The 26,110-nt window shown below is 39.7% G+C and overlaps 1 protein-coding gene and 2 non-coding genes across 16 annotated transcripts in view; 1 reads left to right on the top strand and 2 right to left on the bottom strand.

Annotated features, from left to right (window-relative positions):
- Window positions 1-26,110, top strand: part of FGD4 (FYVE, RhoGEF and PH domain containing 4) — a 277,869-nt gene that overhangs the window by 147,659 nt on the left and 104,100 nt on the right. For 3 of the 14 annotated variants that reach the window (XR_014082408.1, XM_081591595.1, XM_081591591.1), the window contains exon 1: window positions 1,223-1,337. The exons of the other annotated variants lie outside the window; for them this stretch is intronic. Coding sequence is in view for 2 of the 3 variants with exons in the window: in XM_081591595.1 (XP_081447721.1) it covers window positions 1,310-1,337 (28 nt within the window). In the remaining variant the exon portion in view is untranslated. Of the gene's footprint in view, window positions 1-1,222; window positions 1,338-26,110 lie in introns of those variants that run through there. 14 annotated transcript variants of the gene reach the window in all.
- TRNAC-ACA (transfer RNA cysteine (anticodon ACA)) lies at window positions 1,011-1,083 on the bottom strand. The gene has a single exon. It is a non-coding gene; the product is annotated as a tRNA-Cys (tRNA).
- TRNAG-CCC (transfer RNA glycine (anticodon CCC)) lies at window positions 4,647-4,719 on the bottom strand. The gene has a single exon. It is a non-coding gene; the product is annotated as a tRNA-Gly (tRNA).

The raw sequence follows: 26,110 nt of genomic DNA, 5'->3' as shown, positions 1-26,110 counted from the left end.
CTTCTCTCTCTGTCTCACTAACTGATATTTCTACCATTTAATGGACTCTCACTTTCAAACTACTTCCTCTATGTTAACAAATTTTAATTAAGAAAAAGCAGCACTTTGGGGCAGTAAGTACTGGGAAAGCATGAGCTTTCCTTGCTTCTCCCTCTGTGCCCCCAAATATGCTATTACGATGAATTCTACAAGCTTGGCAGCCTGCCAGGGCTAAGGAGAAAGATGGCTTAATCAGTAAGCTAGAAGAAGCCAGCTAATATTTTATCTTGTGTCCTCCTCATCCTTTTTTGTTGGCTTGTTTTTTAATTGTAATTTCCCTTTGTTATTTCCTAGTCTTCAGCAGAAACTGGGAGAATTAGAGGAGGTGGCTGTATCCATGTTTTTTAGACAGTTAATATGGGGACAGCAAGAGACCTTTGGAGAAGTAGTTTACAATATTAAGAAGCAATCAACAAAGCATAATAGACATTCTGTGTAGGTGTTGCTTGTCATATGTCAAGCAGTGTACTTCCCATTTCTTTAATCTCCTTAGCAGCACTATATGAGATTGGCATTGTGATTATATCTGTTTTATAAACAAGGAAAGTGATGCTTAGGCAGGTTGAGAAATTTGTTCAAGGTCACATGGCTAACATGTGATGGAACCAGGAGGCAAATCAGAATTTCATTAGCCCCTATGCTACTGGGTCAGGAATTTGAGGCAACAAGCACCAACCAGGGAGGGTTTGAGGGAGTTTCCCCAGGAAGACTCCAAAACGTAGGGAGAAAGTGAACTTTTTGCTTTTATGCAGAATGAGAATTTATCTATTAAAGAGGAGTGTTGGGCTCTTCAAGAGCTAGGAACTTGGACACATTTGAGTTTAAGACAGACATCAGAAAGTGAGTGAAGCTGCTCAGTCGTGTCCAATTCTTTGCGACCCCGTGGACTGTAGCCTACCACGCTCCTCTGTCCATGGAATGCTCTAGGCAAGAGTACTGGAGTGGGTTGCCGTTTCCTTCTCCAGAGGATCTTCCCGACCCAGGGATCGAACCTGGGTCCTCCCGCATTGTAGGCAGATGCTTTACCATCTGAGCCACCAGGGAAGTCCTAGACATCAGAAAAATACCTTCAATTTCCTTATGGAACCTATGAAAGTGAAAGTGTTGGTTGCTCAGTCACGTCTGACTATTTGTGACCTCATCGATGTTGCCTTGCTGGGCTCTTCTGTTCATGGAATTCTCCAGGCAGGAATGCTGGAGTGGGTGGTCATGCCCTTCTCCGAGGGATCCTGCCAACCCAGGGATCAAACCTGGATCTTCTGCATTGCAGATGGATTCTTTATCATCTGAGCCACCAGGCAAGCCCCATGGAACCTATATTCACCTTTTATTCAACATGTACTTGTGAGGAGGGTTTTTGGGGAGAGGGAGAATGTTTCATGCCTACTGCTAATAGAGCAAATGGACTTAACTAATTTAAAACATTTTTAACAAATATACTATTTTCTGATGTATTTAGTTGCAGCAGATATTTCTCATATTCTGGGTATTATAATCCCAGAATATGATATTATAATTGTATTTCTATATATAATTATGTTGCAATATATATATATATATATATACAGAATATATATAATTATATACAGAATATATAATTATATTATAATTCCAACATCTCCTGGAGTAATATTAATATAACCAGCTTGGAAAAGACTAGGATTAAAAATAAATTCTCTACCCCACTTAGAACTCCCCTAGAATCCAGTCTGCAGATAGGCTTGTGTAGATCTAGTGAGGTACAGTTGTCCCTGGGTATCTGCAGGGGACTTCCTGCAAATACCAAAATCCAGGGATACGCAAGTCTGTTATGTCAAATGGCATAGTATAATCAGCACCCAGGATCCACAGGTTCTGTGTTCTAGGATACAGACAGCTGACTGTACTTTCACTCTGTTTCTCAGTTTATCTGAGTATCTGTCTCTTCTTGAGGGAGATTGTCATTTGTTCCACTTTCAGCTGCTTAAAACTGAGTATCTTATCTATACTTGAGGTGAGATTTCATTTGTTTTGCTTTTAGCTGTTTCAGAAAAGACTGTGTTAGTTCAAGCGCTAAAATAAAGGACTGTATTAGTTATTCCAACTATCAAATTCAACAAGGTTCAAGTCATTGTGATCTGAAATTGGTGGTAATTTCAACAGGTGGGGTCATTTTTAAGAAAGGGATTTAAAGTCTTTTTATTATGAAAATTGTATAACAAGTGTGCAGAAGGTTTGGAAAGTTGAGAGACAAATCATATATTGTCCCACCATCCCCAAAGTTCAGTTCGGTTCAATCGCTCAGTCGTGTCTGACTCTTTGCGACCCCAATGGCCTGCAGCATGACTCCCTGTCCATCACCATCTCCTGGGGCTTGCTCAAACTCATGTCCATTAAGTCAGTGATGTCATCCAACCATCTCATCCTCTGTCGTCCTCTTTTCCTGCCTTCAATCTTTGCCAACATCAGGGTCTTTTCTAATGAGTCAGTTCTTCGCATCAGGTGGCCAAAGTATTGGAGCTTCAGCTTCAGCATCAGTCCTTCCAATGAATATTCAGGACTGATTTCCTTTGGAATTGACTGGTTTGATCTCCTTGCAGTCCAAAGGACTCTCAAGAGTCTTTTCCAATACCACAGTGCAAAAGCATCAATTCTTCGGCACTCAACTTTCTTTATAGTCCAACTCTCACATCCACACATGACTCCTGGAAAAACCACAGCTTTGACTAGACAGACCTTTGTTGGCAAAGTAATGTCTCTGCTTTTTAATATGCTGTCTACATTTGTCATAGCTTTTCTTCCAAGGAGCAGGCATCTTATAATTTCATGGCTGCAGTCATCATCTGCAGTGATTTTGGAGCCCAAGAAAATAAAGTCTGTCACTGTTTCCATTGTTTCCCCAACTATTTTCCATCAAGTGATTGGACAAGATGCCATGATCTTCGTTTTTTAAATGTTGAGTTTGAAGCCAGCTTTTTCACTCCTGTTTCACTTTCATCACAAGGCTCTTTAGTTCCTCTTTGCTTTCTGCCATAAGGGTAGTGTCATCTGCATATCTGAGGTTATTGATGTTTCTCCTGGCGGTCTTGATTCCAGCTTTTGTTTCATCCAGCCTGGCATTTCACGTGATATACTCTGTTAAATAAGCCGGGTGACAATATACAGCCTTGATGTACGCCTTTCCCAATTTGGAACCAGTCTGTTGTTCCATGTCCAGTTCTAACTGTTGCTTCTTGACCTGCATACAGGTTTCTCAGGAGGCAGATAAGGTGGTCTGGTATTCCATCTCTTTAAGAATTTTCAATAGTTTGTTGTGATCCACACACTCAAAGGCTTTGACATAGTCTATACAAAAATCCCCAAAGTACTTTCATATTAATAGATATTCAGTGTGCTTGGCCCATTGGTAAGCAGTGGAGATACATAAGAAAGAAAACAAGTGATGATCTGTGCTCTCTTGGAGCAAGTGGACCACCAAACATACAAACAAAAAATACAAGATGGGAAAATAGGACTGTGTGCATAATAGGCTGTGGGAGCACACGGGAATGCAGTTTTGTGATTTGGGGATGTATCAGTGATGCTGAGATTTAGGGAATTAAGAAGTCAGCTTCATGGAATGGGGAGTTTTGGGGGAAGCCATATTTAGAGGATTCTAGGCAGAAGGAGGGAGGGCTTCCCTTGTGGCTCAGCTGGTAAAGAATCTGCCTGCAATGCGGGAGACCTGGATTTGATCCCTGGGCTTGGAAGATCCCCTGGAGAAGGGAAAGGGGAAATGTGCAAAGTTTCCGGAATGAGAAACCACAAGGTCTCTCATGTTATGTGACCCATAAGCAGTTTGGTATGGCCACATTTTAGACTGTGGGGAGGAAAGCTGGCTGAAGAAGGTACAGATGGTGAAGTTTCCAATATCATGTCCTGTTTCTGCTTAACATAAAGATCACTTAATATAAAGTGGGGACTCATGCAATGACAGTATTGTGTGTTTACATGGATTCAAAGGTGTATAATTGTAACATAATAAAGATAAAAATTTGTTTAAAATTAAGAAAAGCAACATTTAAACCTGAACAGTTTTCCTTAGACACTGGAATACTATGCATTCAAAAAATAAAAAAAGATTTTTCCTAGGTGCTTATCACTCTGTTAGTCTTCTTTACTCTGTGCTATTTTATATATAAAAAATCAAAGCTAATTTAAAAAAATTTTTATTTTTAAAATTTTACTATGACTGTGCTGGGTCTTTGTTGCTCCATGGGCTTTTCTCTGGTTGTGGAGAGCAGGACCTACTCTTAAGTTGCAGCATGCAGCTTTCTCATTGTGGTGGCTTCTCTTGTTGTGGACCACTGGCTTTAGGGTGTGTACAGGCTTCAGTAGTTGCAGCGTATATGCTCAGTAGCTGCAGCTCCTGGGCTCTCAGAGCACAGGCTCAGTAGTTGTGGTGCATGGATTAGCTGCTCCGCAGCATGTGGGATCTTCTTGGATCAGGGGTGGAACCCGTGTCTTCTGCATTGGCAGGTGGACACTTTACCACTGAGCGAGCAGGGAAGTCCAGGAAGCTAATTTTTTACAAAACATTAATTTTTAGTTTGCTGTACTAGGTCTTCCTTGTGACATTTGGGATCTAGTTCCCTGATCAGGAATTGAACCTGGACCCCCTGCATTGGGAGCACAGAGTCTTCACCACTGGACCACCAGGGAAGCCCCACAAAGCTAATTTTTATTGGTCTGAAATATATTTTTGAAGGTCTTCACTCTGATTTAAATACATTCTCTAACTTTTTCCTTCCCACAGTCCCTGTTAAGCCCTGTTCAGATCAGACCCTTCTAAGGGTTTTTCCTCTGTTAATTGACCCAAGATCTGTAGTTTTTAAGTCATATCTTGAAGCAGACCACAGGAAAGTGCCTCTGAGAAGAAAAATAATGTTAGTCATGGAAGTTGGTCATTCTGCATGGTGGTTATTAAAACTTAGCCTGGGGAAAAACTCTCTTTCTTCTCATAAAAAAACCCTAAACCTTTGTAGCCTGGTCATCTCCATGTCATTATGTAGTAACCATTACTTCTTATGCTCAGGCCTAAAACTAGTCTTCTTGAATCTTTTTTTCCTCTCCCTAGTCTGTCAATCCAATCTGTCAATCAGTCCTGCTTTAGAAGATATCAAACTGACCATGTGTTAATGCCTTCATTGCTACTCCTCTGGTTCAAGTCATGCTCAACTTTTCCTTGGATTATTGACCTCTGGAACTCTGTTCTCCACCCAGCAGCCTGAGTGCTGCTAAATCGCTTCAGTCATGTCTGACTCTGTGTGACCCCATAGACGGCAGCCCACCAGGCTCCCCCATCCCTGGGATTCTCCAGGCAAGAACACTGGAGTGGGTTGCCATTTCCTTCTCCAGTGTATGCAAGTGAAAAGGGAAAGTGAAGTCGCTCAGTCGTTTCCGACTCTTAGCGACCCCATGGTCTGCAGCCTACCAGGCTCCTCCGTCTGTGGGATTTTCCAGGCAAGAGTACTGGAGTGGGGTGCCATTGCCTTCTCCTGAGTACTGCTTTAAAAATGGAAAGCACTCCATCACTCTTTTCTTGAGACTAAGAAATTCAGAGAATAGTTTGCATGAAGAAAATTGTGGCAAGATGAAGAGAAACTATTTAAGGTATTTTGCTAAGTTCCAAGGGTATACTCCCTTTCCTTTTTTTTTTTATTTTTTTTCCCCACCTCTGTTTAAGACATTTAGCTCTTTGAAATTCTCCTGTTAGGAAAATGATAGGAAAAGAAAGGAGAGAGAGAATAAAATGTAGCAATCTAGAAATGTTTTCTTTTCAACAGTTCTTGTAAAACTTGATTTGAAAGGGTAGAAAACCTGTAAAAGTAGTGATTGTGCATGACAGGTGTCATGTATAGGTAAAAAAATGTGTGTGTGGAGAATAGAAAAGGAGGGGTAACTGATGGTTTTTTTGACTCAAGGAAATTTCCTCAAAAAAGGTGACATTGAAACTAGATTAATGTGTTTAAAGATAGACTATTGAACTAAGGAAACCAATATGCAAAATCATACAGACATGAAAAGAGGTATAGTGTGTTACAGGAATGGAGAAGATCAGAATGTAGATAGACCATTAGGGGTGCATGACTGTGAACAGGCCGATAGGAAGTCTTTACAGGCTTATGTCTGATGATAAAGGGTCCTGTTTGAAAACAATGGAGTTTTTCCTACAGATCTTTCAGTACTATTACAGAATTTTAAACAAGAGAGTAATAAGATTGGTTTCATTCTTGAGTGAATAAACTTTTTCTTTGTAGGAGCAATCGTGTTAGACATAACTAAATATGACTTATGTAATGCAGTTTTAAAATTCAGAATTAGAAAAATGGTTATATTTGATAAATTGGATTATTTTTCTTCCTAACTTCCTTCCTCTATCAACCAAAAAATACATATAAGAAATAAAAGATAAGCTAGATCAGCATTTGCTTTTTAAGTTTTGCATGACTTGGAACAGTCCTCCACAGTGTTAGAAGCTAAACACACAATGCTGTTGTGCTCCTGGTCTAGAAATGTAGCCAGGGGAAAAATATGAGGCCTGCTGGTCTGATTACACAGCCAGGAGTAAGGAAAACAAATATCTACATAAGCTGTTAAGCATTAAAATTTTAGTCAAATGATATTTATGTTAATATTTGTCTTAAAAGAGTATCAAGATAAAAAGAGTTGGGATAGATCACAGATTGTCACCATGCCCTTTTTGGAAAACCACCTACCTTGTCAGATTTTTTAAAACATCTGCATCTACCTGTGATCTGTTCCTGAGCAATAAGCACTAGAGCAGTAAAAATTTCAGAACTTAGTTTTCAGAGAGCATTAGGCTAGAATGTTTTGGGTGCTGGAAACCAGGTTTAGAGAAATCAAGTTCAGAAAAATAAACCAGAAAAGCAGATACAAAGTGAATGAAAATCAAACTAGGTCAGGAAGGATTTGCTTATGAAAAGGATATATTTTTCCCTTTGTGTAGAGAAATAGTAGTCCAGTCTTGGTTGCTGTAATTGACATTGTGAAAAACAATTCTGTTTGGTTTTAGCAACATCCTTTTCAAACCTTATGAAACATTTTGGCCAGTTTGATTTTGGTCTTCTCTCTGGACCTGCAGATAAATTTATTGTGAGTAAATGGAAAATAGTTTGGCAGTGGGTAAAAAGGAAGCGGAAAAGCCAAGATTCTGGTTAATTTATAAACCAGACATCTTGAATAAATGAATTGGCTATAGCTCTTAAGAGAAAACCATCTTTTGCCCTTCAGGTTCATTTCTTACATCTGTTTCTATTTCTTCAGAGTTTATGAAGTCAAAAAAATTTTTAATTTTATTATTTTCAGAAGTCTCTTCTTCCATAGCAAAGTTTGCCATACTCTCCATCAGCCAAAAGTAATCTCCTTCTTCTGGATTCTCAAGGTGGCTTTTCATGTAAACCCAGCGGGTGTCTTTTTTTTTTTTTTTTTTTAGTACTGGGTTCTAAAATCAGATAATTTTTATCAACCAGATGTTGAAGAAGGCCTCATGCTCAACACATAAGTATTGGCTATGACTTAAACAGGAATCAATTGGTGGTGCAAGCCTAAACCAGTTCTATTAAAATTTTACAGTCTTCATGGAATCCACATTTTGTGATATAAATTTGGTGGAACTTCAGCTCAACAGCTTAAAATTATGAAATTTATTTCATACAGCTTCCACTGAATATACTAATTTGATCCAAGCCTGTTAACAGGACATCAGGAATGGTGGTTCTCAACCTTGACTGTACATTGGAATCACCTCGGAAGCTTTAAAACACACTTATACCTGGGTGCCAACCCCTAGAGTTTGTGATTTCATTGGCTTGGGATTCGGCCAAGGTATTATAGTTTTCTTTTCTAAAGCTCCACAGGTGATTCATGGTTGAGCAGCGCTGACCAAAAAGCATGACCTGTTGGCTTATTAATTCACATGCAGTAGATTCCTTGGGAAGATAGTTTTTGTGAAAAATGGGAAGGCAACCGCAACTGAATTACAAGGATGCTGGGCATGTGATATTTAGACCAATAACAAACCAAAGATTATACCTTGTAACATTGTTAATTTACCAAATACATCCCAGGGTCATCTGTGACCCCAAATGTACTAGATCAATTGTGCCACCAGTGAGTTCCCTGAAACCTAGAGGTTTTTCCTTGCCTGGGATCACATTGCTAGCTGGGGAGGGAACCAAGATTAATTCTGGAAAATTATAGTATGAATGTATTATAACACAGTGCTATAATAATAATAATAATAGTGTTATAATATCAATAATAGTCATTATAACACTATATGTTATATGTGGAAAATTCTGAAAGAGATGGGAATACCAGGCCACCTGACCTGCCTCTTGAGAAACCTGTATGCAGGTCAGGAAGCAACAGTTAGAACGGGACATGAAACAACAGACTGGTTCCAAATAGGAAAAGGAGTACATCAAGGCTGTATATTGTTACCCTGCTTATTTAAGTTATATGCAGAGTACATCATGAGAAACGCTGGGCTGGATGAAGCACAAGCTGGAATCAAGATTGCCGGGAGAAATATCAATAACCTCAGATATGCAGATGATACCACCCTTATGGCAGAAAGTGAAGAAGAACTAAAGAGCCTCTTGATGAAAGTGAGAGAGGAGAGTGAGAAAGTTGGCTTAAAGCTCAACATTCAGAAAACTAAGATCATGGCATCTAGTCCCATCACTTCATGGCAAATAGATGGGGAAACAGTGGAAACTGTGTCAGACTTTATTTTTGGGGGCTCCAAAATCACTGCTGATGGTGATTACAGCCATGAAATTAAAAGACGCTTACTCCTTGGAAGGAAAGTTATGACCAACCTAGGTAGCATATTAAAAAGCAGAGACATTACTTTGCCAACAAAGGTCTGTCTAGTCAAAGCTATGGTTTTTCCAGTAGTTATGTATGGATGTGAGAGTTGGACTGTGAAGAAAGCTGAGTGCCAAAGAATTGATGCTTTTGAACTATGGTGTTGGAGAAGACTCTTGAGAGTCCCTTGGACTGCAAGGGGATCCAGTCAGTCCATCCTAAAGGAGATCAGTCCTGGGTGTTCATTGGAAGTACTGATGTTGAAGCTGAAACTCCAATACTTTGGCCACCTGATGTGAAGAGCTGACTCATTTAAAAAGACGCTGATGCTGGGAAGGATTGGGGGCAGGAGGAGAAGGGGAGACAGAGGATGAGATGGTTGAATGGCATCACCGACTCGATGGACATGAGTTTGGGTAGACTCTGGGAGTTGGTGATGGACAGGGAGGCCTGGCGTGCTGTAATTCATGGGGTCGCAAAGAGTCGGACACGACTGAGCAACTGACCTGACTGAATATCATATAATATCATAACATTTATAGTACTAATTTGTGGTTTATTGCCTTGATTATTTAGGTCAAGGTCTTTTCTGTAAAGGGCCGGATCATAAATATTTTAAGCTTTGCAGGCCGTATGGTTTCTGTTATAGCTATTTAACTCTGTCAACCTAGCAAAAAGCATCATAGACAGTATACACAAGAAGGAGTGTGGCCGTGTTCCAGTAAAGCTTTATTAACTCTTACCTTTTTATCTTTTACTTCCAACCCACAGTTATAATAAGTCTTTAGGTAGGGAAAAATGTTGGCCTGTATTCCAGTTATGAAGAAGAAATACACTTTAGTCCTTTGAAGTCTGTAGCAAGTTGTGATTGCTAAATTTAGTAGAATTTTTGAATGGAATAGAGACCTGATTCCCTGAGGTCATTTATTATTATCTTAATTTCTTAGATTAGATACCAAGACTTTATTTTAAAACTCAAAATATTTCTTAAACTTGGTCTCGTGACAAATATGGGGTCATTAACGATTTAAAGGGTATGTTTAGTTTCTCACATCAATATTTCACTTCATTTGAACTTTAAGATCACTGTAGTGCTTGTATGTGGTTAATGGAATCTTTGGTTAAGCAGAATGAATACTAATGAGTCCTCATAGCCCCAGAAATCCTGGAAATACAGCTCCAGATCATGAGCTTATTTCCAGTGCAAAATACAAACAAGCCTGACAACAGGGCCATGAATTGTAGTGGAAAGAACACTGACCATGGAATCGAAAACCCTGGTGTGACTCTTGGATTTACCACTGTTTACCAACCTTACTTTCTTCAGCCATAATACGCAGATATCTGTCCTACATACGTTTTATGGATGCTGAAGGTGAAGACTCCTGTTACTTTTCACATGGTATGACATATGTGGAAGTGCCTCATTGAAGAGGCTTGGGTCAGGTTTAGCAGAAGTGACAGCTGTGTAGCCAAAAGCTAAGGAAGACTAGACTAGCATGGAGTGAGCCTAAGGGCCTCTACCTATTGGTTTCCAGAGGGAATATCTAAGAGTTTAGTAAAGAGACGTATCCTAGAGCAAAGATAACAGAAATTGAAAGACTGAAGAACAAGTAAGGAGGCGGTTCAAAGCTGGGAAAAGGGAGGAAGTCTGGAAGTCTGTCTCCATTCAGTGACTCCAAATAAGATTCTCACTCTTGCATTTTTCTTAATCTAGTATGATTTTTTTTTTTTTTAATGTCTTGGTTATTTGGAAGCTCCTGGCTGCACAGTATTCGCTGAAATAGAGGCACTGAGTCGTGGCAAATAGCTATACTATAACAGATGTAATCACTTTGTTACTTGCTGAGTGAAAACCAAAGGATTATCAGCTAGAGTCCCTGCCCATAAGGTACTTACAAACTATATGTAGGTATGACATCTATCACCAACCTAGTCACCACCTCAGTTGACTCATCTTTGTCATGGACGCTAAAACGCCTTGTTGTTGTTGTTTAATTGCTAAGTCATATCCAACTCTTTTGCCAATCCATGGGCTGTAGCCCCCCAGGCTTCTCTGTCCATGGGATTTCCCAGGCAAAAATACTGGAATGGCTTGCCATTTCCTTCTTCAGGGGATCTTCCCGACCCAGGGATTGAACTAAGTGTTTACTAAATTGTATGCATTTGTCTGCTAGGCTGTGGGGGTTTGCAGGTGAGAGGAAGAGAGATGGAGAGAATGGAAAGGAAGTAGAAGTAGACTGGCAGAATTACACAATGTCATTTCATCCGATTTTTTTAAAGCTGAAGGCTACTCCAGTTTTAAACTCCATGTGCAGGACTCAAGCATCCTGGATCTGCCCCTAATGCTGCTTTTGTGGTCAGCACATTGTGGGATTGTGCAGCATTGAAGCTGGGGACAGTAGGGTCATGTCTAAAAGCCAAGGCCAGGCTGGAGTTTCAGTTCATAATTTGAGAGTTATGGTCATGTCGGCAGCCAAAGGATTATCAGGAAGTCAGGAGCAGTGGAGTTAGGAAAGTATGGAAAGTAGCCTGAGCAATAGTTGTTAGAACGGGAGGAGTCCCTGGGGTAACTTGTCCCAAAATGTGTTCTAAGCGCCATGGTATTTTAACTTGTAATAAATGATAAAAATATTTCCTGGACATATACTGGGTTCAAAATTAAACAGGTTTTTGTTTTTGTTTTTTACTGTAGGGCTCTTGATGCCTCAATATGCCTATTGGTATCATGAGTCTGCAAGATAAAACTGTCAGATTTGGCAGATCACAAATATTTCATATAGAATCATGATTAGTTGGTTGGTTGTGGTGGAGTGGTAGAGGGGGGAAATTGAGAGATCTTGTTCACAGGACACACTTTGGTGAAAGTTGTCCTAGGACATGCGACACCTCCTGTGAAGACTGCTGTTACTTTTCACCTGGGCTCTTTAATGGACTTCTGTGAGCCCTGTGGAGTCCTGAAGGAACCCACAAACACCCAGAAACTTGGCCCTGTTCTCAATAAGTGCATTTTCCCTCCCTCCAGCCTAATCCCTTGACTGATATTTGTTATTGTGATTGATAAAATTAAGGAAATCAGCCCTTCTGAAGAAAGACAAGCGATTAACCCGTAGTTACTGGGACAGACAACAACAACAACGAAATGGGTCAGATTCTCTTTTAACTGACCTTGCATGGGACAAATAGGCTTTTCCCCCTTACCTTAACAAGCATTGAAATGATATTTTAAAGAAAATTTCAGAGGGAATATATCTGAAAACTTTAACAATGAGATTGGAAAATGAGGCAGGTGGAGTGTTAAGATTGGCCAAACCTAATGAGTGAACAGGGCAAACTGTTCTTCCTGCACAGTCTCACAGACTCCTAAAATATTGCACGCAGAACTCTAGTCTTCTTGCATTCTTAAAGTGAAAGGCACCGTTTCCCTGACAGTTAGTCAGGAGCCTAAGTAATTGTTATCCTTTCCTCCTCTCTATCCCTCCCTTCTTAAGTCAGTCTCTTACTAATTCTCTCCTTTTCATCCTCTGCCATTGCTGATAGGGTAAATGGTCCAGTTGCCTCCTAACGGCAGTTAGCAAAGGGATGGGATCAAGGGGACTGACACCTATGAGACTGCACATATCTCTTTCAGAATTAGCCAAGGGTAAGAATTATGTCTTATTTGTCCTCCTGCCCCCAGTAATTAGCAGAGTATCTGGCACTTTTAATTAGGGAGTTATCACTTAGTACCTGTAAGGAGGAACCAAAAAAAAAAAGAATAAAGTAGGTTTTGTTATTCATTTTACAGTTGACCATTGGATATTCTCAGAGCTTATAAAAGCAATTTGTACTTTGGAGACATAAAGATGAGAGCTATTAAATACTGAGTTTGAGGGGTTATGGGCAGTTAAAGGTGCTTTTCAGAAAATGATTGTTAAAAACTAGTGATTGTGAGTAATGTAAAATGGAGGAAAAATGAAAAAAGTTATGGAATCCAGGATATGTGTTTATAATCATGGTAAAAGGTGAAGAATAATCATTAAATTGTCTGGGATTAAAATGATCCACACTAAATTCTACTCTGTGTCAAATGTCAGGCTCAAGGAATTCCCTGCAGTCCAGTGGTTAAAATTCTGCACTTTGACTGCTGAGGTCAATCCCTGGTCAGGAAACTAAGATCTCACAAGCCTCATGGGACAGCCAGAAAAAAAAAAAAAGAGTCAGATATCACATTGTCATTACTAATACCGTTTTCATGTTTAATGTACCATGCCACTTATTTGTAAATAATTCATTATTGTATTAATTTGCAAAAGAGTCATTAACTGGTCAGAATTTATCCAAAATGGCCTATTGGGAATCCCTGAAAGTAGCAGAGACACTGAAGCAAATGGCAGCTGCCAGTAAGCAAGCATAAGCAAGTGCTGGTAAATCAAAATTCAGGCCTTCGTAAGGGTAAATATAAGGAGAATGGCAGGAATAGGAGGAGGCAAAAGGGAAGGGCCTTAAGAGATTAGAGTGAGGAGAGAATAAAGATCTGGTCCCCTGATCTGCTACCCTGACAATTATACAGCACTGAGTATTATATGGGTTATAAAAATAATAGCAAATAGTTATATAGCAATTATCATGTGCTAGCTACTGCTCTAGTACTTTCACTAGAATTAAATCATATTTTTCACAGCAACCTTATAAGAAGGGTACTGCTGTAAACCCTATGAATTCTCATTTACAGATCAGGAAATTTAAGTAAGTCAGTCACTCAACTATTAAATGGTAAAACCAGGATTTGAACCTAGGCAAATGAGAATTGTATGACAAAGGTACCCTGAAGAATGTTTAAATTGCTGGAAAGGTGTGTTTGCATGTGTGCTAAGTTGCTTCAGTTGTGTCCAACTCTTTGCAACCCAATGGACTCTAGTCTTCTAGGCTCCTCAGGCATGAATACTGGAGTGGGTTGTCATGCCCTCCTTCAGAGGATCTTCCTGATCCAGGGATTGAACACCCATCTCATGTCTTCTTCATTGGCAGGTAGGTTCTTTACCATTAGTGGCACCTAGAAAGCCCAAGGGTGTGTTTAGTAAACTAGCTGTAAAACTAGTACAACTGGCCCAGAAACAGCCATGTGTTATGCTTCTGGGGATCAAGGAAAGTTGCCTAGGTGTGCATGTGTACAGCATCTGAGCTGATACAGATGATCCTATGGGGAAATCTAACACCAGTTAGCAGGCCCATAATTAATATACTTAGAGGTCTTTCATGGTATGTTCATCAGTTTCAAAACTTAAAAACTGTTATAAACCTTAGATTCTGGCAAAAGTGTGATGACTTCAAAACTCAGCACTTACTTGATTAGGTTGGACAGCTTTTCAGGGATATTTCTCATTGTCAGTACAGCAGTAATGCAAGATGTTTTGATAAATCTAGGGCTCAGTTTCTTCCACTTGGTTATAAGGAAAAAGGAACCAAGAAATAGGTGTTATTATAAATTGGAGAACATCATGGAATCAATGAACATGAATTTGAGGTAGTGAAGGACAGGGAAGCCTGGCATGCTGCAGTCCATGGGGTCCCAAAGAGTAAAACATAACCTAGCCACTGAACGACAAATAAATTGGTAGCAGTTTACCCGATACAGCACAGCAGGCTATGAACCTCTTCCAGATCAGATGGTGTCAACTAGATCTGCGCTTTGCAAGTAGGCAGAAAGAACGACATGTAATTGATTGAGTTTGTCTTTACTCTCACCTTCCGCTTTGGTCATGGCTGTAGACACAGAATAATTTTTTTGTGCTTTAAATAGCAAAAGAGTTTTTCTGTACTCTTGACCAACATTCTTTGTTAACTATGGCCAAAAGGGGAACCTCCATCAGTGTATGGGTGGGGGTAGAAGAACTGCCTCCAGCTCCCTTTCCCATTCAGGGTGATGCAGAGGAAGTTTGATCTCTACCCAAAATAACACTATACCAAGGCACGACAGAACACACTGATCAAGCAGTCCCAGCACCAACCCAGAGGCATGGTGGAATATGATTCCAGCACTTTCTGTGTGGGGATTCATGGCACCTAACAAATGGTCACTCTGAAAGTGGGGAGCCGGGATTCAGACCCCTAGAACTCATGATTGAATTGTAGTGATATATGCAGTCTGCTGTATTGGGCTTTCCAGGTGGCTCAGTAGTAAGGAATCCACTTGCCAGTGCAGGAGATGCGGGTTGGATCTCTGGGTCGGGAAGATCCCCTGGAAAAGGAAATGGCAAGCCACTCCAGTATTCTTGCCTGGGAAGTGCCATGGCCAGAGAAGCCTGGCAGGCTACAATCCATGGAATTGCAAAAAGTTGGATATGACTGAGCGACTGAACAGTAGCCACAGCATATGTACATATACATAACAGGTACTAGGATTGTGGGCCTTATCTATAAGCTCAAAACTTCCATCAAAACTGGAACTCAGTCTTAGTGAGTTGTGTTTCAGTTCATCTAATAAAATTTTAACTTTGAAAGGATTAGTCACTGTAGCAGTCTTTAGAAATTTTATTAACCTTTCTATTATTTTTGAGTAGCAAAAATTTTAACAAAATTATGAAACATGTTTCAGGAAAACAAACTGTTACTAGTTTGAAAACAAATTATTTTTGTGTTTTCAGAGGCTGCATTTATTTTATCTCATTACATATGTTGTTGGATTTGCCTTAGATACAGTATTAAGTTACCTTTATACATATTTTATTTGTAGCATAAAGCAATGTAGTGCTGATCCTATTTGTTACACCAGCTGTCTTGCCGTTCACACTGTACACACTGTTCCCTGAATCCAGGGTAGGCAAGGCTCGAGGTAAGAGGCTGGAAGGAGACTTGAGGAGCCGTAGGAACTACAGACATGAATATTCTCTCCTGGGTGGCATGGCAGCCATAACACAGCCTGGCTGATGCAGCATCTGTAGCAGCATCCATAACATAACCATAAGTAGCCATAACATAACCTCATATAATGTAACCATGATGTCACTCCAGTGTAGACTGATGCAGCAGCAGCCAGGGCTTCCAGGGTGTTCTTACAGGCGAACTGCAAAAAGTAGCCCGTAACCAAGCGAGTACCTCATGACACGCATGCACAGTTCTGTAAATGATCTCAGCCATACATAACTGTGCAAAGTCATTGTTTACAGAACATGGGGTGAGAGGAGCTTGAGAGCATGTGTTGACAGAGCTTGACTGGTGCCATCTTGTTAATGTCCCAACACAGTGGAACCTTTAAAAATAAGGAATATCTACAGTTACCTACCTTCAAGGTTTATTTTAAGTTCATATTACTTTTAAACTTCAAAGGCCTGAAGCAATCTACTTTTCCTAACAGTTTAACTCTATACTAGTCTATAATTTTAGGTAGTATCAGATGCTGAGTCTGAAGCACTGGCAGCTGTAGTGCATTTTAGTTGGTCTAATAAATGTAAATAAAATTACAGAAGATATTTCAGTCTATTGCTGGGACTTTTTGCTGCTACAGTTTTTTTTTTTTTTAATCACGACAAACATGTAGATAGTTCCACAATTCCAGATGTTTAGAAATCTCCTGGGTTGAGGAAGATGAATTGGGTAAAGTTTTTTTTTCCCCCCTAGATATTTAGAATTTGTATATAAATAACTTGAAATGTTTAAATTTTACCTCAGAATGGAAATGTTTGAAATTTTGTATATTGAGTTCTCAAGCAGCTCCGTCTTTCCTTTTTGTTGGAATTTAGAAAACACTTCTCATGAAATAGGAACTGAAAATGTAAGCAGATGAAGAGAAACTTGCCTAAAGTGTCTAGAATTCCTTCAACAATTAGCTACTGAGAATCTACTTAATTTGGCAGGTGATGTTCATGAGATGTTCTCAGGGCTTACATTCTAACCAGGGGAGAGAGACAATTAACAAAATAAATAATGCAGTTTATTAGAAGGTGATAAGTACTATCAGAGGGGGTAAAATGTGTGAAGCAGTTATAGCAGTTATAACTATATCTTATATCTTTTAGTAGTTAACTATATATATATTACATATATATATAGCAGCTCACTATTTATATATAATATATATATATTACACCAGTTAACTATAACTATATATTGAATGGCAAACCATTCAGTATCACAATAATTCAAGTCTATGCCCCAACCACTAACGCTGAAGAAGCTGAAGTTGAGCAGTTTTATGAAGACCTACAAGAACTTCTAGAACTAACACCAAGAAAAGATGTCCTTTTCATTATAGGGGACTGGAATGCAAAAGTAGGAAGTCGAGAGATACCTGGTGTAACAGGCAAATTTGGCCTTGGAGCACAAAATGAAGCAGAGCAAAGGCTAACAGTTTTGACAAGAGAACGCACTGGTCATAACAAACACCCTCTTCCAACAACACAAGAGAAGAAAGACTCTACACATGGACATCACCAGATGGCCAACACCAAAATCATATTGATTATATTCTTTGCAGCCAAAGATGGAGAAGCTCTATACAGTCAACAAAAACAAGACCGGGAGCTGACTGTGGCTCAAATCATAAACTCCTTATTGCCAAATTCAGACTTAAATTGAAGAAAGTAGGGAAAACCACTAGACCATCCAGGTATGACCTAAATCAAATCCCTTATGATTATTCAGTGGAAGTGAGAAATACGTTTAAGGGACTAGATCTGATAGACAGAGTGCCTGATGAGGTATAGACGGAGGTTCGGGACATTGTTCAGGAGACAGGGAGCAAGACCACCCCCAAGAAAGAGAAATGCAAAAAAGCAAAATGGCTGTCTGAGGAGGCCTTATAAATAGCTGTGAAAAGAAGAGAAGCAAAAGCAAAGGAGAAAAGGAAAGATATACTTATTTGAATGCAGAGTTCCAGAGAATAGCAAGGAGAGATAAGAAAGCCTTCCTCAATGATCTGGGCAAAGAAATAGAGGAAAATAGCAGAATGGGAAAGGCTAGAGATCTCTTGAGGAAAATTAGAGTACCAAGGGAACATTTCATCCAAAGATGGGATCAAAAAAGGACAGAAATGGTACGGACCTAACAGAAGTAGAAGATATTAAGAAGAAGTGGCAAGAATACACAGAAGAACTGTACAAAAAACATCTTCATGACCCAGATAATCACAATGGTGTGATCACTCACCTAGAGCCAGACATCCTGGAATGTGAATTCAAGTGGGCCTTAGGAAGCATCACTACAAACAAAGCAAGTGGAGCTCATTAAATTTCAGTTGAGCCATTTCAAATCCTAAAAGATGATGCTGTGAAAGTGCAGCACTCAATATGCCAGCAAATTTGGAAGACTCAGCAGTGGCCACAGGACTGGAAAAGGTCAGTTTTCATTCCACTCCCAAAGAAAGGCAATGCCAAAGAATGCTCAAACTACTGCACAGTTGCACTCATCTCACACGCTAACCAAGTAATGCTCAAAATTCTCCAAGCCAGGCTTCAGCAACACGTGAACCGTGAACTTGCAAATGTTCGAACAGGGTTTAGAAAAGGCAGAGGAACCAGAGATCAAATTGCCAGTATCTGCTGGATCATCGAAAAAGCAAGAGAGTTCCAGAAAAACATCTATTTCTGCTTTATTGACTACACCAAAGCCTTTAACTGTGTGGATCACAATAAACTGTGGAAAATTCTTCAAGAGATGGGAATACCAGACCACTTGAACTGCCTCTTGAGAAACCTGTATGCAGGTCAGGAAGCAACAGTTAGAACTGGACTCGGAACAACAGACTGGTTCCAAATAGGAAAAGGAGTACATCAAGGCTGTATATTACAACTTATATGCAGAGTACATCATGAGAAATGGTGGGCTGGATGAAGCACAAGCTGGAATCAAAATTGCCAGGAGAAATATCAATAACCTCAGATATGCAGATGACACCACCCTTATGGCAGAAAGTGAAGAAGAACTAAAGAGCCTCTTGATGAAAGTGAAAGAGGAGAGTGAAAAAGTTGGCTTAAAGCTCAACATTCAGAAAACTAATATCATGGCATCTGGTCCCATCACTTCATGGCAAATAGATGGCAAAACAGTGGAAACTGTGAGAGTTGCATGGTGAAGAAAGCTGAGTGCCAAAGAACTGATGCTTTTGAATTGTGGTGTTGGAGAAGACTCTTGAGAGTCCCTTGGACTGCAAGAAGATCCAACTAGTCCATCCTAAAGGAGATCAGTCCTGGATGTTCATTGGAAGGACTGGTGTTGAAGCTGAAACTCCAGTACTTTGGCCACCTCATGCGAAGAATTGACTCGCTGGAAAAGACCCTAATGCTGGGAAGTATTGGGGGCAGGAGGAGAAGGGGACGACAGAGGATGAGATGGCTGGATGGCATCACTGACTCGATGGATGTGGGTTTGGGTAGACTCCGGGAGTTGGTGATGGACAGGGAAGCCTGGCACACTGCGATCCATGGGGTCGTAAAGAGTCGGACACGACTGAGCGACTGAACTGAAGTGAATACTAGATAAGAGTGGTCAGGGTAGCCTATGTTGAAAAGATGCAGATTGAGCCAAGATGTGAAGAGAAAGCAATTATCTGGGAGAAGAGCATTGCAGCAGAAAACAGCTAAACCAATGCCTATAGAGCATGCTTTTCCTGTTGGAGGAATAGCAGGGCACCAGTATGACTAGAGTGTAGTTAGCAAGGGGACAATACTAGGCAATGAAGTCATTGCTAAGGGGACTAAAAGCAGGTCCTGTGAAACCTGTCAGCTGGAATTAACAGTTCAGTTGTTAAACTGTGAGTGAAATGTGGAGCTGTTGAAGAATTTTAAGCACAGGAGTGACATGATCTGAGTCAGGTTTTAAAAGGGACTGTCTGGCAGTTTTGAAAACATGCGCTGAGTCCAGTACTTTTCCCAGTGGCTCAGCGGTGAAGAATCTGCCTGCAATGCAAGAGCTACGGGAGATGCAGGTTCGATCCCTAGGTTGGGAAGATCCCCTTGAGGAGGAAATGCAACCCACTCCAGTATTCTTGCCTGAAAAATGCAGTGGATAGAGGAGCCAGGCAGGCTTATAGTCCATGGAGTCACAAAGCGTCAGACACGGCTGAGCAACTAAGGCCACACATACTGAGAACAAGGATGGGTGCAGGGAGACCAGATGGGGGGTCTTGTTATAATCCAGTCAAACATTGTGGTAATTTAGGCCAGGATAATAGCTGTGCAGGTGGTAATGATAGATGGTAGAGTCAACTGAATTTCCTGGTGGTTACATCCCCTTTTGGGCTTCCCTGATAGCTCAGTTGCTAAGGAATCCGCCTGCAATGGAGGAGACCCTGGTTTGATTCTTGGGTTGGGAAGATCTGCTGGAGAAGGGATAGGCTACCCACTCCAGTATTGTTTGGCTTCCCTTATCGCTAAGCTGGTAAAGAATCCACCTGCAATGCGGGAGACCTGGGTTCGATCCCTGGGTTGGGAAGATACCCTGGAGAAGAGAAAGGCTACCCACTCCAGTATTCTGGCCTGGAGAATTCCATGGACTGTATAGTCCATGGGGTCACAAAGAATCGGACACGACTGAGCAACTTTCACTAGGATATAGAGTGCGAGAGAAAACAAGAGGACTTGAGAATACTTCCAAGCTTTTAGTCCTAAGCACAGATGAGGTTGCCTTTACTGAGATGAAGAAGATGGTAAAGGCAGTTTATTTTGAGTGAGAGTTGAGAGATATCAGAGTCAGATTTGGGTGTGTCAAGTGGTAATTTGTTCTTAGACATACTAGTGGAGATGCTAAGCAGGCAGTTGAATGCATTAATATTTCTTTGTTTTTTCTTTACTAAGCAAGAAATATGCTGTTTTAGTTACTTTTTTGTTTAAATGCATAATAAAAAGTTTAACATCTTACCTATTTTAAGTGTATAGTTCATTGGCATTGTTGTAATTTACTCTCTAAGTCATGTCCATCTCTTTTGTGACCCCTTGGACTGTAGCCTGCCAGGCTCCTCTGTTCATGGGATTTCCCAGGCAAGAATACTGGAGTGGGTTGCCATTCCTTCTCCAGGAGATCTTCCCCACCCAGGGATTGAATCCCGGGCTCCTGCACTGGCAGGTGGATTCTTTACCACAGAGTCCCCAGGGAAGCCCTCACTAGCATTAAGTACATTCCATTGTTGTAGTGCTGTGACAACCATCCATCCATAGAACTCTTTTTGATTTTATAAAACTTAACTTTTGTAAAGTAGTAACTTCGTTCTTCCATCCCTCTAGTCCCTGGCACCACTACTCTAATTTCTGTCCCCAGTTTTGACTATGCAACTCATATAAATGGAATCATAAGGTATTTGTGTTTTTAACTGACATATTTCACTTAGCATAATGGCTTCAATGCCACCCATTCTGTAGCATGTATCAGAATTTCCTTCATTTTCAGGCTGAATAATATTCAATTGTATATATAGTCCACATTTTATTTATCCATTTATCTGTCAACAGATACTTGGTTTGCCTCCACAGCTTAGCTATTATGAATAATGCTGCTGTGAACATAGGTGTGCACCTGTGAGTGAAGTGAAGTGAAAGTCGCTCAGTCGTGTCCGACTCTTTGTGACCCCATGGACTATAAAGTCCATGGAATTCTCCAGGCCAGAATACTTGAGTGGGTAGCCTTCTCCAGGGGACCTTCCCAACCCAGGGATTGAACCCAGGTCTCCCACATTGCAGGCGGATTCTTTACCAGCTGAGCCGCAAGGAAAGCCCAAGAATACTGGAGTGGTAGCCTATTCCTTCTCCAGTGGATCTTCCCGAACCAGGAATCGAACCAGAGTCTCCTGCATTGCAGGAGGATTCTTTTCCAACTGAGCTATGACATATAAAGGATATTCTTTTAAAAATAATTTGTAGTACTTGGCAACTTTCTGGCAATTTACTTGGCCAAGTAAATTTGCCAAGTAAATTTTCTTTTTTATAGAAGTATATTTTTGTTATAAATGATTTAAATGATATTGTTCTGTGGACAGCAAAACATAGAAGTTCTTGTTTGTTCTCTCACCCTAGCCCTGTCACTTTGTCATGTTACCTTCCATTCCTTTCGGTACATTTATACATGTTTGCATGTATCTTATTTTTTTTTAATTGGATTATATTATACATACTTTTCTAGTTTTTTTGGTCTTTTATTTAATAATACCTTGAAGATTTTCCCAGTCTTATTTTTGTTTTTCACAGCTGTGTATGTTGCATAATGTTGCATTGATTATCCAAATACATATGCTTTTACACACACAAGATTTTTTCTGTACATTGGATTCCTAGGTTTTGATTTTTTAGGTTCAAGGAAATTTCTTAAAACTGTCCATATATTTTCTTCTCCAAGAAGAAGAAAATTCTTCTCTTTGGTGATTTGCTAATTATTTGGCAAGGTAGGATGGGCGTGGGTATGGATTTTGTTATTGAGTTCTTTAAGTTTGGGAAACTAAAGTAGTTTTCTGAAATAAATTTACTTGCTATAAATTTGTTACCCTTGGCAAATGAGTTGTAAGCCATGAGTTTTATAACCTTAATGACTGGTTTTTTTTTTTTAAGTGCAATTGATATGTTAGTCTAGACATTTTAAACAGCACGTGGGTAATATGACCCATATCCAGAATCTGTGAGACAAATGGAGAGTCTTGAAGGGATGATAGAAGAAGACTGTTGAAACATGTCTTAGAATAAATAGAACATTTTCCTGTGGATAAACTTGGCAGATACTGATCTCAGCAAGGCAGCAGTGTTTGGTGGCATGAAGTCAAATCTTTATTTCCTGCCCAGGAATTGAACCTGGGTACCCTGGATGAAAACTCGGAATCCTAGCCACCAAATCAGCAAGGGCTGGAAGCTAATTTTCCCTGGATCTTTGCCTCCAGTGAAAAATGCGTTTATCACAGAGGCAGAAACTGTAAATACCAGGTACAAAGTTTATTATTAAAGACATAGCAGAACAACAAGTGGGAGAGCACATGGACAAACAGTTTGTTTAGGTGAGATAGAAGCAAGGCAGAGATTTCCTACTGGAGTAAAAGGGTGTGGGCATCCCCCTCCCTAGTGAGGAGGAACACTATAAATAGTGGTGTTAAGTCATTTATATAAAGGCAGTTCTTCCGCTTCTGTCTTAAGACTAACTGACCTTAGTCTTCCTTCAGACCAGGTATCTGATTTCTTTTCCCACACCTGACCTACCTAGGACCCTGCCCTGGGGTTCACAGGCAGTCAAGATGGATTTTGAAGTGAAGGCTTCTGGGAGGAGCAAGACTCATTATGGCCTGGAATCATCCTTTGACTTTTGACTTCAAGGAGCCTTTCTGAACATGTATAGTGTCTCTCTTATCTTTTACTTAGAGGGATCTTTGCCTCTCTTTGTCCTTGCCATGATTATTGCCTTAAGATGTTAACAAGAGACAAGACTAGCTATTTACCCGGTTTCTGTTGTTACTTCCATTTCCAAGAGCAAATGAGGGGCTGGTTGTAAATTCCTCAACAGCAGCCCGCCTATCTCTTATCTCAGGAAAGGCAAAGAGGAGGCTGACCGATTGTAAATGTCCAACCTGGAGCCCGTCTATCTCCTACCTTGAACTACCTTACTCAGTGACCAAATTTAGCACCACATGTCCTAATCATGTTAATATCATGTAGTGATGTATTGTAGCGAGATGGGTAAATCACCTGTAGAACGTTCTTTCCCCAAACCTGTAAACCTAGTCTAATCATGAGAAAAGAATTTGAGGGCCACTCTACAAAATACCTACCAGCACTCTTCAAAAGTGCCAAGGAAATGAAAGATAAGCAAAGACTGAGTAATTCTCACAGATTGGAGAACTAAATGCAGCATGATATCTTGGTTTGGATGCTGTGACAGAAAAAGACTGTTAGTGGAAAAATGGTGAAATTTGAATGAAATCTGTGGTTTAGTATTGTACCAATATTAAATTGTTAGTTTTTTTTAACATACTATAGTTATATAAGATGCTAACCTAAGAGCCTGAGTGTAACTCTTCTGTAACTCTAAGGTTATTTCAAAATAAAGGGTTTTTTGTTTCTGTTTTTTTTTTCCTTTTCTAAGTACTTCTTTGTTTCTGGGCAATATAATCCTAGGAAGATTGTCTTCCTTAGAAAATTACTCTGTGCTTTTAAGTTAAGAGATCCTCTTGTCCTGAGAGGTGGTCAGTCCATGAAGATCTTCTAGGCTAGAGAATTGGCACAGTTGGAAGAGATGTTTTGGTTGTGTGAGGCAGTATAGACAAGGCTATAATAAGGCCATAAAGAGTGATCTGAGGTCATGGATCCAATGATGAGATTATGCTTGAAGAATCAGGAAGTGAGTGGACTTTGCTTTGAAGTAAATCCAACCTTAATTTGTGGAAGATCCATTCAACAGTAAGTTGGCAAAATATAACAACCCAGCACAAAGTTTTGCAAATAGGAGACAGAGTCACCCTAACCAGTCAGAGAGATTATCTGCCACTCACAGGTGTCATGCAGAAGACAATAAATGAAAATTAAGCCACAGTGGGAACCTTTCCAGTTAGAACAGGGAGGTTTATGCAGTCACAGATGAGGCTGGATTAACTGAGGATATCTGATGATACCTTGCAGTTACATATGTCTAGACATTTCTTACAGGAGATATGACCCAGCAAGCATGAAACAGGAATGCAAAATGGTTAGGACCCTACTCCCCATGCTAACATAAGATTGTATCTGTGCCCAACATACCTGTTTAATCACCCCTCCTGGTTCTTGGTTAATTGGAATCTGAAAGCCTCTATTGTTAATAATAAAAGCTCTTGGATGGGTAGACCATCTGGTTACAATTTTGGTTTCAAGTCCCTGTTATGCAACTGGTACCCAAATAAAGACTGTCTCCAAATGTGAGTAGGCTGAGTGAGTCATAAACAAGCAAAAAGAAATATTCCTCTGTGTTGCTAATATCCAGGATGTTAGAAGATGAAGTGTTTAATGAAACGGTGCTGCTTAATTTTGGTCAAACTTCCTTTACCATGATGTGTTTGACCTAGACCATAGTCAACAAACTTTTTCTGTAAAGGACCAGATAATAAATAATAGTAAAGATTTTGAACTTTGCATGGTCTCTGTTGCATATTTGTCTTTGCTTAAAAAAAAAAAAAAAAAAAAACCCCACCTTTTAAGTATGTGTTTTCTGCAGCTTTCACTATATTTTCATACCTTGTGATAATGGTTGAAGTCTGAAATGGGCTTTAAATAATGATCTATAATGAAGTTTCTGGCTATGGATTTACTATCACTGGCAAAAGATTTGTAATCATGACTTGAATGGATTTAAAAGAAAGTAGATGTGTAGTTGATCTCTTACTGCAGGCATTTCATCATATTCATCTGAAATGAATAAATAGGATCTTGTAAACCCATCAGATCATACAAGTTTGCTATCCAGAAATTAAGTGCCTAGTTTTCAGTTAAAAATTATTTATTCAAGACATGTTTTGTTTCTAAATAGGTTAGTTATTAAAGTAGCTTCATCTTTTAATATGTAGCAGTGGTGGTCTATTTTATCAAGATTCAGTTTAATTTGTTTTCTCATTTACCCCCTTATGCTGGCCCCCTTTTATTGTTTTGTTGCCATAAATCATCTCTAAAGCTGCATTCTTGCTTTCACAGTGTCTCATTTTACTGTTAGGTTACAGTTTCTGCCTCTGATTTGCAGTTGGGTTGTGGATTTTCACTGTTTCTGCCCCAAGGCCATCCTTCCTTCACTAGACCCCAGCAGGTAGTCTTTCGGATACTAAGCCATTCTTGGGATATTTATGGAACAAAAATTCTGATGCCCCTAAAAGGCTAAGTGGCTGGATGGTACACTGTTTTTCCAGATATACTTTACTAAATTGGTTTTTCTAAAAATGTAGGTAAGGTCATACATTTGAAGACTTAGATTTTATTTCTTTGTTTATAATTTTACCAATATGCTGTCACATAATGTTCCTTAAACCTTGCATTCATGGCCTTTGTTATGTTTGGCTAAACAATGTTTTATTTAGATGGCAGTCTATTTTAGCAGAAGGGTGCCTAATGAAACTCATTTAATGTGTTTTGGCATTTGGTCTCTAATAACTTCTCAGACAATACTTGTAACTAGTAAATCTTCTAAAACCTGTTTTACCTAGATACATTTTAAGGTGTACCCAGAAAATAAATTAGTATTATAGTTTTTAATCAGTATTACACAATAATCAGTTGAAATAAAAGGGAATTTTTTTACTCAGTAGAAAGTTGTT

This window comes from Giraffa tippelskirchi, chromosome 4 (genome assembly GCF_054371585.1).
Source record: "Giraffa tippelskirchi isolate mGirTip1 chromosome 4, T2T-mGirTip1v1.2.pri, whole genome shotgun sequence".
NCBI lineage: Eukaryota > Metazoa > Chordata > Mammalia > Artiodactyla > Giraffidae > Giraffa > Giraffa tippelskirchi.
The sequence above is the reverse complement of the archived record's forward strand: the minus strand, read 5'-3'. Positions and strand labels throughout refer to the sequence as shown.